This window comes from Poromitra crassiceps (genome assembly GCF_964638095.1).
Source record: "Poromitra crassiceps genome assembly, chromosome: 7".
In the NCBI taxonomy this organism is placed as follows: domain Eukaryota; kingdom Metazoa; phylum Chordata; class Actinopteri; order Beryciformes; family Melamphaidae; genus Poromitra; species Poromitra crassiceps.
Window position 1 is genome coordinate 31,040,818 of NC_139628.1, and position 12,443 is coordinate 31,053,260.

The 12,443-nt window shown below is 46.5% G+C and overlaps 1 protein-coding gene across 1 annotated transcript in view; it reads right to left on the reverse strand.

Annotated features, from left to right (window-relative positions):
* Positions 1-8,616: 8,616 nt before the first annotated feature.
* Positions 8,617-12,443, reverse strand: part of LOC310779530 (C-type lectin domain family 10 member A-like) — a gene marked incomplete at both ends in the record, with an annotated part of 7,960 nt that continues 4,133 nt past the window's right edge. Inside the window, one exon of the mRNA XM_083640056.1 lies at positions 8,617-8,651. Coding sequence (XP_083496182.1) covers positions 8,617-8,651 — 35 coding nt within the window. The remainder of the gene's footprint in view (positions 8,652-12,443) is intronic.

Consider the following 12,443-nt stretch of genomic DNA (forward strand, 5'->3'; position numbering starts at 1 on the left):
TAAGAATGTCTAAAAATCCTATCTAAACAGGTGAGTCTTTAATAGTTTTTTAAACGAGAGCTCAGAGCGAGCAGATCAGGGGGGGAGGGCATTCCAGAGCTTCGGGGCTGTCACTTCGAAGGCTCTGTCGCCTTTTGTTTTTAGCCTGGTCCTGGGCACGGCCAGGAGCTCTTGGTCGGATGACCTCAGAGACCGGCTGGCTGCATAGGGGTGGATGAGGTCGGAGATATAGGCGGGGGCTTGGCCATGGAGGGATCTGAATGTAAATATAAGGATTTTGAAATGGATCCTGTGCTGTACCGGGAGCCAGTGCAGTGAGGCTAGGATGGGGGTGATATGGCATGACTTTTGTCATAAAAAGGATCAAATGCAGGCATCTTTTGAGTTTAGAAGAAGAACTGAGAAGTTCCAGTATTACTTGGTACTGGGTTATTTCTGTTGATTCCTTAAAAGATATGAGTACCAATACCCAGCCCTAGTCTGTGCACCATGTAAACCACATGTAAATTGAGCAAACTGATGCAAACTTGATGGTAAACAGGCCCTTCCCTAAAAAACAACCTCAGACTTTACACATGTTGGTTGATTTGTCTAAATAGAGTCAATGATGAACTCAAGGATGTATATAACAGACTAATGCTTTTCTGCATTGACTAACTGCGTTAAAGCCCCATTCAGCAACTTTTCCAAGTTTTGCTATTGGAGAAACTGCGCCCTCTGCGTGCAATAGTATCGATAACGATATCGGCGTTCAAAGTCAACAAAACACAGCGCCAGAAAGCTCTATGTACATGTTGTGACATCGGGTACTCACCACTTGATGAAATAATAATCCATAGTTCCGTGAAACATCATTTTCGTAGCAAATCCGAATCGAGTTACTTCCTGGTTTCCAGGAACACATGCTGCCGCTGTAGAGCGCATGCGCGCATCTTGCCACGGGACGTGGCAGACAAACTGCTTAGTCCCAGGGCTGGCCAATGGAGGGCGGTGTGGGATAAATAAAGGCGAGAGTCTCCCTATTACAAGTCAATCTACCATGTCCTATGAAAAAAATTCAAAAAAATTACTGATTGGGGCTTTAACTAACTAAGTTATTGCAGTTGTTTGTTAGCTACTGTACTAGTGCAGTGACTATGTTTACATGCACACAATTTTCCAATATTATTCCATAAATGACAATATACTGAATTTGATAAGGGTCATGTAAACAGCATTGTGGTTGGACTTGCCTTGTTGGATTGCCTTGAAATTTTAACAAAATACAATACAATATCGCCTGCATGGACTTTCTACGTTTTTACACTGCCTAGAGGTGCTTTCAACCTACTACATTACGTTTGGTTTAAATGGAGATTTTGAGTGCCACAAATAGAATAGAGGAAACAATGAGTGAAGGTTAACATCATAAGAACCCTGTGGGTCATGTCAGGTCAACCATGGATGGGTTAGAAAATGTCTGCTGTGGTCTCTGGATGGGTTCAGATAATGCAAAACAGATGGAAAGTCATTCTGCCTCACCTGATGCAAACCGGATGCTAAACATAGCTCTTTTTTTGGAGGAATGTACAAACCATCAAATCAAATCTGAGTTATAAAAAAAGAGCATTGTTCAGTCATCGTCCTTCAATTACTAATTTTATTTGCTCTATGTTACGCATGCACAGGAGCATACAATTACTGCTGTGCATAATAATTCTTCAGCAAGCACTTCAGTGAAGATGAAAATGGCTAACCATGACCCTTTGTGGTCACTTATATCTCCAGACTTTCTATGGTTCCTCTCTAAGCCAGCCTGTCCTCCACAACACTCCCAGCATGCTCTTTGATTTATATCTTGAATGAAATGATTCTACAGTCATGAGTGATTAATAAATCATCCTCTTAGGTCTGTGTCACAGGATGCAAACCACATGGAAATTGACCGTCTTAGAACTTGATGCACAGTAGAGGCTGCGTTTCAAGCTGGATTGCAGGCCCTACTGTCTGAGCTGATGTCTGTCTTCTTATTTGTCAGTTGTAACTTGTGTTACATGCGTGCATTAAATTGTTTTAAGCTGTGTGTAGTTGTTGTTATATGTTCTGTAATCAGGGCGTCATTGAAGAAGAGAGCTGTCAACTGACCCTCCCTGTATAAATAAAGGTGAAGTGAAATTATCAGTTAGATTTAAACTGATAAATCAAAACAAAACAGCATTCTTCTTTTTTTCATAATTCTTTGTGGAAGACTTTTCCGTCAGGCTTCTTTCTCCATTGAAGTTTGACGTCTTTCATCCCCTTCTCTTTCATCTTCTTCTCCATCTGAACAATAAAAGGATTGTTTTACTGGTTTTTCAAACTGGTGAGCCTCCACTTGCTCACAAGCCAACTTGTCAAGCCTTACCCAGTCACATTGTGCTATCAAAACAAAAACAAAAACAAAATCTCAAGAATTTGTTTTTAGCGATAATATTTGCTTCCAGACTAAATAGTCCTCCAAATGTCCTTCGGCTGTCAGTCTACAGTACAGATCGCATTGGTAAGTGATAAAAGCAATTTATTAGAGACTAACCTCTTTCAAGATGGCCTCCATCACAGCAGGATCATTCAGGTCGAGTGTGGAGTCTGCTGACTTCACCTTTATTTTGAACACCTGCTTCTTCTCTGTCACTTTAACACAGAATAAATAGATAGATAGATAGATAGATAGATAGATAGATAGATAGATAGATAGATATTATTAACTTTTTTTACTAAGATCAAATAAATATTATAATGCCATAACTTAGTTAGTTAAAGCCCCAATCAGTAATTTTTTTGAATTTTTTTCATAGGACATGGTAGATTGACTTGTAAGGGAGACTCTCGCCTTTATTTATCCCACACCGCCCTCCATTGGCCAGCCCTGGGACTAAGCAGTTTGTCTGCCACGTCCTGTGGCAAGATGCGCGCATGCGCTCTACAGCGGCAGCATGTGTTCCTGGAAACCAGGAAGTAACTTGATTCGGATTTGCTACGAAAATGATGTTTCACGGAACTATGGATTATTATTTCATCAAGTGGTGAGTACCCGATGTCACAACATGTACATAGAGCTTTCTGGCGCTGTGTTTTGTTGACTTTGAACGCCGATATCGTTATCGATACTATTGCACGCAGAGGGCGCAGTTTCTCCAATAGCAAAACTTGGAAAAGTTGCTGAATGGGGCTTTAACGCAGTTAGTCAATGCAGAAAAGCATTAGTCTGTTATATACATCCTTGAGTTCATCATTGACTCTATTTAGACAAATCAAACAACATGTGTAAAGTCTGAGGTTGTTTTTTAGGGAAGGGCCTGTTTACCATCAAGTTTGCATCAGTTTGCTCAATTTACATGTGGTTTACATCCTGGTGCACAGACTAGGGCCCAATCCCAATTCCTATCTTAACTCTCAATCTTAACCCTCAGTCTCAAAAATGCGCACTCCCGCGAAGTGCTAGTGCTGTCCCGATTCTCAGTGTGTTAAGTTAAGGGTCGAGTTTGAGGGCTGTACGGCCCTCAGTTTTGAGATTTTCCAGGACCACACTTGGCGGTGAGTGCTATCCCACAATCCTTTGCGTGTCACCGGCCGAGCCCAGCCGAATGCTGCCAGAGTCCGTCCGATTCATTCAAAGCAAGATGGCGGAAGGCGGAAAGAAGAAAAGTTACAGCTGTGAGTATTTTCCCTGTAAATATGTCTTTAAAACTTATGATAAGCACCGTGATGAAGCGTATGGCCTCTTTGTAGCGTAAACACGAACACATTTTTTCGCTAACGATCGATAGTCAGTAACGTTATCCGTCGCGGTGCAGACAAGCCATAACGTTAAGTTAGGCTGTCGTTCAGTTAACGTTACGAACCACGTTACCATTTCTCAGTGGTAATGTTGTTACGTTTTATCAATATAGCATTAGGTGGAATGTGTGCGCCGACATTTTTGTAAGATGACCGGCGGACGGTGTCATCTCCTGTAGCTGCAGGTTAAAGCTGGTGTTTCGGTTTAACGTCCAGCTGAATAAGTTACTTCGGTAGTTGTGTCCCAGGTTATTTGGTTGAATATCAATTTCTAACCCAAAGAGTGAAACGTTAACGTGGTTGAAAGTCACCAGATAACACGGTCACACTGGCTCTGCTGGATGTTGTGGTGACAGTATTCATTGTGATAATTGCATGAAAATAAAACCTATATCTGACAGGTAACCCACAAAAATAAAATAAACTAATTACTGTTATCCCTGTTCCATTTCAGGGCCACCAGATAAAACACGGGCCCTGATTCATTTCAGGGCCAGCAATGAAGATAAGTTCCTCAAAAGCAAGCAGGCTCCAAAGAAACTATGGGAGTGAGTAATTTGGGCTGTGAACTGTTCATATTCATAACATAATTCTCGATCACACCGGCAACTGTTGCCCTAGTGACCAAGCATTCTGTTTTGTAAACGGGTCTATTAGATGGCTTGGAGGGAATTGTGACACCCCAACAAGCAGGGAAAAAGTGGGAAAACCTCAAAACTAGATACAAGGTAATGTGAAACACCCATCCTTATTCCTTATAATGTATTTTTAGTTCCTGACAGTATTAGTAATACTGTGTTTGTGTATGTGTGTGTGTGTGTGTGTGTGTGTGTGTGTGTGTGTGTGTGTGTCAGGAACTGAAGCGGACGGAGGGGAGGAGACTGCATCCACCTGGAAGTATTTCCAAGACATGCATGAGGTTCTGGGTGGGAGGCCATCAATCGACCCTCCTCTGCTGGTGGCGTCCTTCACCCCAGAAGGGGACCCTACGGCTATTCTAGAGGTCAGTTTCGAGCAACAATCACATTTCAGACATTTCATGTTTTTTTGTAATATATACTGTATGTGACTCCTGACCATGTCACCTGGTTATTTTTTTCAGGCGATGTGTGTTGGTGGTCCCTCCACCTCATCAACTACCGCTGCAGATGGTCCGTCCACCTGCGATGATGGTCCCGCCACCTCAACCAACGGTCCCTCAACCACTACCTCCGCCAGTCCCCCAACCCCTTCACCAAAGAAAAAAATGAAGAAAAATCCCGTAGTGGATTTTTTGAAGAAGGAGAGTGAGAGGGAGCAGAGGCGCCACGAGGAGAGCGAGGCGAAGACGGAGCGCATCCTCGGCCTTTTCTGAAAAAATAGTTGACAAACTATAATGTCACTTTAGCTGCTGTTCTCTGCTGTTTTCCACTGTTCTGAACTACGGTACCTCTAAATTTCTTTTTAATGTTCTCGGTTGTTTTGCGCTGATCTGCACTACCTCAAAATTTTTTTATTGTTCTCCATTGTTTTGCACTGATCTGCACTACCTCTCCGTTTATGTATTGTTCATGGCATTTCTTTTGGTAACAATTGTAATAACTTTTTATAAACTATTAAATAAAATAGTAAAGAGTTCAGATTGTGAGTATATAATTTATAATGTAATCATATTTCCCCATGTAGGTAGTTGAAACATAATCATGATATAGGGGAAAAAAACAGTAATAGATTTTATGAAAAAGATTTATTAGACAAAAGTGAAAAACTTGACAAAATATGTTTTAAAAAAGGCACTTAAAACTGAACATGTATCAAACAGTAAAAAGTATATACTGGACAGAGCTTTGGCGTATTGCTGCCCCCCACAGTCTGAAGACGTATCTGCCTTTAAGGGCTGTCCCATTTTAAAGTCGCAAGATAGCCCTTAACACTTAGTTTTGAGGGCTACTAAGATTGAGGGTTGAGCTTGAGGGTTAAGATTGAGGGTTAAGAAAAGAATTGGGATTGGGCCTTGGTGTCTGGTCAGGAGCATACTTTTTGATTTCAGTTTATGTGACTATCGAGTAATGGTAACCTTTAGGATACCTTAGGGAGTCCAACTCACCAGTTGGAACAATGTCTTCCCCATAAACCTCCACTTCACATAGTGTCAGGGAGTCCTTCCTGCCTGGAATCACAATATTGACGTAACGGCCCGTCATCCCATTACACTTGAAGGTTTTGGAGGTGCCAGCTGGGATAGAGGAGATCAGAGCACATCTGACGGAGAGGAGAAGAGAAACATATTTCGGTTGAAAATAACACAGTAACTTCATAAATATAACATAGGGTGTATTTACACACCTGTAGCTCGTTCCGTTCCGATTCAGGTAGCCTACTTAATTTATACAATTGTTGCATTTGTGCCTTGGTTCGTTTGTGTTCACATAGCCACAAATCAAACGGTCCAAATAGTATTGCTAAGCCTCCTGGATTGGCAAGGAGACACTCCGGTATAGCCTCTCGGGATGGAAAAAATAATTCCCAGAGATTTTCCTATATGATTATAAGAATGCGTTTTGTTAGAACTACATTGTAGGCTATGTCGGGCGTTCGCCGTGCGAGGAGAGAGAGAGAGAAAGAAAGAAAGAGGAAGGGAGGGATCGGGAGAGAGAGAGAGAAAGTTATTTATTTATTTATTTATTCATGTAGGCTATGTAGCCTATGTAAGCCTATATATTTATTTAGCCTATTTAGGCTATCGGGAATTTGGAGATAGAAGATCAAAGGCCCTCGCAACTTCTGCTATTACTATCACGGAGACTTCAGAGGATTAGCCGAGACATAGACTACGTATATGAACACCTGTCCTGTCAGGAATAAAATATTAATAAATAATTTAATAATAGCCTCCGGACATTTCGAGGAAGACATGCAATCAGTCTTGATTGTCTGATTGAACCAGACAATCTTATCACAAAGAAGGCTGGCTCTGATTACCACAACTTGTTTTCATTTATTGAATGGAGACCAGAGGTAAGTTGATTGAGTTCAAACTGCTGATGTGATGATCCAAAAATCCCCCAAGGTTTATCCATGCAAGTCACAAGTCGCCAAAACACGATCTGAATGAAGATGTTGTTTTTAAACGATAAAAATGCTCGTTCTTCAGGCCATTGCGCACAGCACAGCTGACTACGGCAGCTGGTTTATCCAAAAATGCGCACTTTTTCCTGCAGTTGTGGCGGATCAAGGTCGGATCACGTTCTCACCACAAACGAACCGCACCAGAGTTTGTTTAAAGCGGACCGAGACCACCCTTTCTTGGCGATCTCGGTCCGCTTGTTTTGTCCCGCATCCAAGTGCGATTACTGTGTTCACACTCCCCCAAACGAACCGCACCAAGGGGGAAAACGCTCTCTGTTTCGGAAACAACTGCTCCAAACGAGATAGGTGTGAATACACCCATAGAGTCTTGTGCTTGTGAGGTACCAATGATTGTTACAGAGTAAATAAAATAAGCGTACAATTCTGCGTGGCAATCGTGAAGACATCGTATCAGTTCGTAATTGACACCCTGAGGATGACAGTACAAACCCAGCACAACATTAATGAAAATAGATACCTGGGATTGGTGTTTCCATTATCTTTGAGGGAATTTCCGATGCGAATCTCAGCTCCATTGATTCTTTCATGACAGCAGTCTTTTCTGTTGGTGATGGTGACATAGTTGACTTTATAAGAGTCCAGAAGGTCCAATCTCCACCATGGTTTAAGATCGTTTTGAGTGTGAGTGCAGGAGCCCTGATTCCAATGGCTAGCACGATTCCCATCAATGGCCCTTTCAGCACTCCCATATGGTGAAGACTGAGTTACTTTTCCACCTCTAGCAACATTCTTACCTAGATAAAGGGATGAACTGTTAGAGGTATAATGTCTGGGTATTGGTACTCATATCTTTTAAGGAATCAACAGAAATGACCCAGTACCAAGTAATACTGGAACTTCTCAGTTCTTCTTCTAAACTCAAAAGATGCCTGCATTTGATCCTTTTTATGACAAAAGTCATGCCATATCACCCCCATCCTAGCCTCACTGCACTGGCTCCCGGTACAGCACAAAATAAAGCTTATTTTGATTATAGGAATAACTCACCCATGTTACAAATGAAATCATATTTGTCCTCACACCTCCTGTCCCCCCACTTGCCCCCTTTGCCAATCTTACTGACAGCACAGTTCTCTTGGGAAGCTTCATTTCCTGGTTGTCCATTCTGCCAGTATCTGAATGAGGAGTCGCTCCCTCCTGACCACCACCTCCAGGAATCTCTGAACAGACCGATCCTAACCGTAAGGCCCCCTGGTACCACTGTTTGGATCTCCTGGTTCTCAGTCTGGTTCCTCACACTGGCCAGGTCTGTGTGGTGCTGCCTGCAGTAGCGCTGAGCTTCGGTCCAGGTCTTTGGTTCGCTGACATAGATATATCTACCAGCTGGCAAACCTGAAATAATGCATGTATTTGTTTAGTTCATTTGCACATACAAATATGATCAAACAAAGTTCAAAGGAAAGAAATAAAAAAGGAAAAAAGTTGAAAATGACATAATATAAATGTGCATGGATGGCAATTATGTGAAATAAAATACATTTTAATCATGCTGGAAGGGGAACTCAAACTAAGTATGAAACATACTTAAAACGTGTACTTGAAATAAGAAAATGTAGGTTCTATTTATGGGACTCGCCATGGGCATTTGTGTCATCATGGTAGCAGACAAAAGGGAGATTGCAACTCCAATCACTCCACCTTCTTGCCATGATAACAGCACAGAACTGCTTGCCCCTCTTGTTATTAGGTTCCCTAGGTCCCCAGTTTGTGTAAAGTCTCCTTACATACTGTAGCGAATCAGCAGTACACATACAGGGGTGAGCATTGGTAGTGTCTCGACTGCAGATAGGAACTGATGTGTGGGAGTGTTGTATTGGGGGAACACTATGCTGGGGGGATACTTCTGGAGTGAACTGAGCATGCGCGTCAGTCCACACAGACTACTTGGAGGGAAAGCTGCTAGCTTTGAGCGTGACAACCGCTGAGAGTTGTAATATAACTAACTGTGAATAAATACCCTTGTACCATCAAGAAGCCTCTGCCTCATGAGATAACGGATACGTTACACTGGCGTCAGAAGTTTAAACGGTGAATATTGCCTCCAGATTAGCGAAATGGTTAACAAGTTCCTGAAGAAAGAGCGCAAGCGGCTCAACCGAGAGGCGGGAGAGGCGAGAGCCGGGGCAGACTACCAGCCGGCCGAGGAGGATGATATCTGGGTAGACGCAGCTGCTACCACAGGGATCCAAGAAAGAAAAACAACAGAAAGCCTGGGGTTGGTGAAAATAAAATCCGAGCCAGACAGAGCTAGCACCGTAGCCACGGAAGCTAACCCGCAGCCCAAGGGAGCTAGCAGGCAAGCTAGCGAGGCGGGAGAAGGAGCGGAAGAACCGGGACCGGTGAGAGTGAAGATCGAGCGGGTTGACACAGACCAGCGGAGCCAGCCTACGGCCCGAGGACAAAGACGGGACACGGGTCGAGGCGGCAAAAGACGGCGAGCGGCGGGGAAGAAAGGAAATCACCCCGCCAAAATTCAACGGTAAAGTCGAATGGGAGGCGTACTGCAAGCAGTTTACAGAGGCTGCAGATTGGAATGGCTGGACGAGAAAGGAGAGAGCCAGCTACCTCGTCATGGCCCTCGAGGGCGAAGCTACAGCGTGCGTGTCGGCAATAGCTGATACAAAGGACTGGGATGTGGTGATGGGGGTCCTGCAGAGACGTTTCGGCAGATGCGAGGAGCAGGCCATCGTAGCCGCAGAACTGTGTAACAGACGCAGACGACAGGGTGAGTCACTACGTGCACTGGCAACGGACATTGAGACTCTCAGCCGGCGCGCATACAGCCAGCTACCGACGGAGACGCTGGATGGACTAGCCCTAAGCTACTTTGTCCAGGCCATCGAGCCACGGAGCCTAAGCCAGAAAGTAACGCTGGGACACCCGAAAACATTGGGAGCAGCGCTGGGGCTGGCACTGGAGATAGAGACAGTAGAAGGCTGGGACAAGAGCAGCAGCATAACGGAGGCCGCCCCAGTGGTCAGAATGGCCGCGGAGAGCCAGTTACAAGAAGAACCAGCGTGGAAGACGGCCTGGGCAGAGCAAAGCAACACGGTGAGAGAGCAGGGCGACAGGGTGAAAGAACTGTCCGAGTCAGTACAACAGCTGACAGAACAACTGCTCCGCAGAGCGACCCTGCAGCCCAACCCCGCTCGACAGCCCACTCAGCGGAACAACAGCTGGGCCAGAGGGAACATGATCTGCTGGGGATGCGGACGCCCCGGACATCGGGAAGCAGACTGCCGCCGGAGAGCGTGGAACCAGGGAAACGGCACAGGGCCCGTCCAGATGGGGCGAGACGGGTCTACGATGCCACAGTCCCCGTAGCCACATCATCGCAGGAGGGGGCCCACCGACAGCAACGGAGAGGTGGGGCTCCGCCGGGCCCCGAAGTAGACGACATCGCCGGAGCTGTCAGCATGCAGAGCGGGCCGCGCGCGATGAACGGCTGCCATGTTCCAGTCTACATACAGGGGAGATACTGCGCCGCCCTGGTGGACACGGGGTGTACGGCAACGCTGGTGAACGTCAACATGATGCCCGAGGGGACGCGCCTGGAGCAGCCAGCAGCACAACTACTAAGAACAGTATCCGGTGAGTTGATGCCAATGAGGGGGAGGGGGCACGTAATGATAACAGTGGGAGAACAGACAGTGGACTTTCCGGTGTGGGTGGTAGAAATGACGGGACCCTGCATCCTAGGGGAAGACTACTTGACGCTAAACAAATGCACAGTAGACCTAGGAAAAAGCACATTGACATTTGCAGGGGGGCCAGTAGTCCAGATGGGCCACCCTCCCACCGTTCCAGAGGAGAGAGCTAATGTAAATAATATCACTGTATATCGCGTCACCGTAGTGCATGAGCCCCACCCAGCAGACCAAGCCCCTCCACAAAGCCCCACCCCTAGCCCACCTCCAAACACTTGCCCTCAGCCAGCGCAACAGGCAGAGGGGGAGAGAGAGAGGTTAGAGATGCTCAGGGGATTGCACAAACGCCAAAGCGAAGGGTTAGAGACCCAGCAGAGCGATGAACTGTGGAGGGTACTAGAGGAATATAAAGACATTTTCGCCATGTCAGATGATGAGCTAGGATGTACCCACCTGGTGGAACACGAAATAGACACGGAGGGGGCGCGACCCGTCAGGTCATATCCCCGTCGGATCCCAGCGGCGAGGAGAGAGATAGCGAACGAAGCTGTAGAGAACATGCTGCGGGCGGGGATCATCGAGCCATCAGACAGCCCGTGGGCGTCGGGGGTAGTGCTGGTGAAAAAGAAAAATAGCACCAAAATGCGATTTTGTGTAGACTATAGCGGGCTGAACAAAGTAACAAAAAAAGACGCATACCCGATGCCCATCATAGAGGAACTGTTAGACGCCGCGGGAGAGTCATCCTGGTTCTCATCCCTAGACCTCCGTAGCGGGTACTGGCAGGTGCCCCTCCGCGACGATGCCAAGCAAAAGACCGCCTTCCGCACAGAGAAGGGGCTGTGGCAGTTTCGAGTACTCAGCTTCGGGCTGTGCAACGCACCAGCAACGTTCGAGAGGTTAATGGAGAAGTTGCTGGGAGACATTCCCCGATCCGAATGCGTCGTGTATTTAGATGACATCTTGACACACGGGGGCACGTTCCAGGCCGCAGTGGGGGCGTTACGAAAAGTCCTGCAGAAGATAGCAGAGGCGGGTCTAAAGTTACACCCAGACAAGTGCCACTTCCTGAAGAGGAGGGTGGAGTTCTTAGGGCATGGCATCGGCGCGGGGGGCATTCGCACCCTAGAAGAGAAGACTCAGGCGGTCATGGAGTGGCCCACCCCCAGAAACAAAGGCGAACTCGAGAGCTTCGTAGGGCTAGCCGCATACTACAGGAAATTCGTGAACGGGTTTTCTAAAATAGCGGAACCGCTGTTCAGGTTAAAAGAGAAGAACGCAGACTTCCACTGGACGACAGAATGCCACCTAGCATTCAAAGCCCTCAAGAAAGCACTGACCGAGTCTCCAGTGCTTAGAGCACCAGACCCCGCCCTGCCGTTCCTACTAGACACTGATGCCAGCAATGGGGGTATGGGAGCCGTGCTGTCCCAGGCGGGGCCGGACGGGGAGCGGGTGGTGGCGTACTATAGCAAGACTTTCGATAAAGCAGAACGTAACTACTGCGTCACCCGCCGGGAGCTCCTCGCCGTAGTAGAAGCACTAAGACACTTTAGATATTACCTCCTGGGACAGCCACGGTTCACCATACGGACCGACCACTCGGCGCTGCAGTGGCTATGGTCCTTCAGAGAGCCGGAGGGACAAGTGTGCCGCTGGTTAGAGAAAATGGCAGACTACAACTTCACGATAGAACACAGGGCAGGGGCGCGCCACGTCAACGCAGACGCCCTGTCAAGACGACCCTGTGCAGAGAGAGGGTGTACATACTGCGAAAAGAGAGAAGGAAGAGAGAGAGAGCTCCAAGAGGAAGCTAGGATCTGCCCTAACCACACAGGGGATGGGCCAGTGTGCAGGACGCTGCGGGTAGCA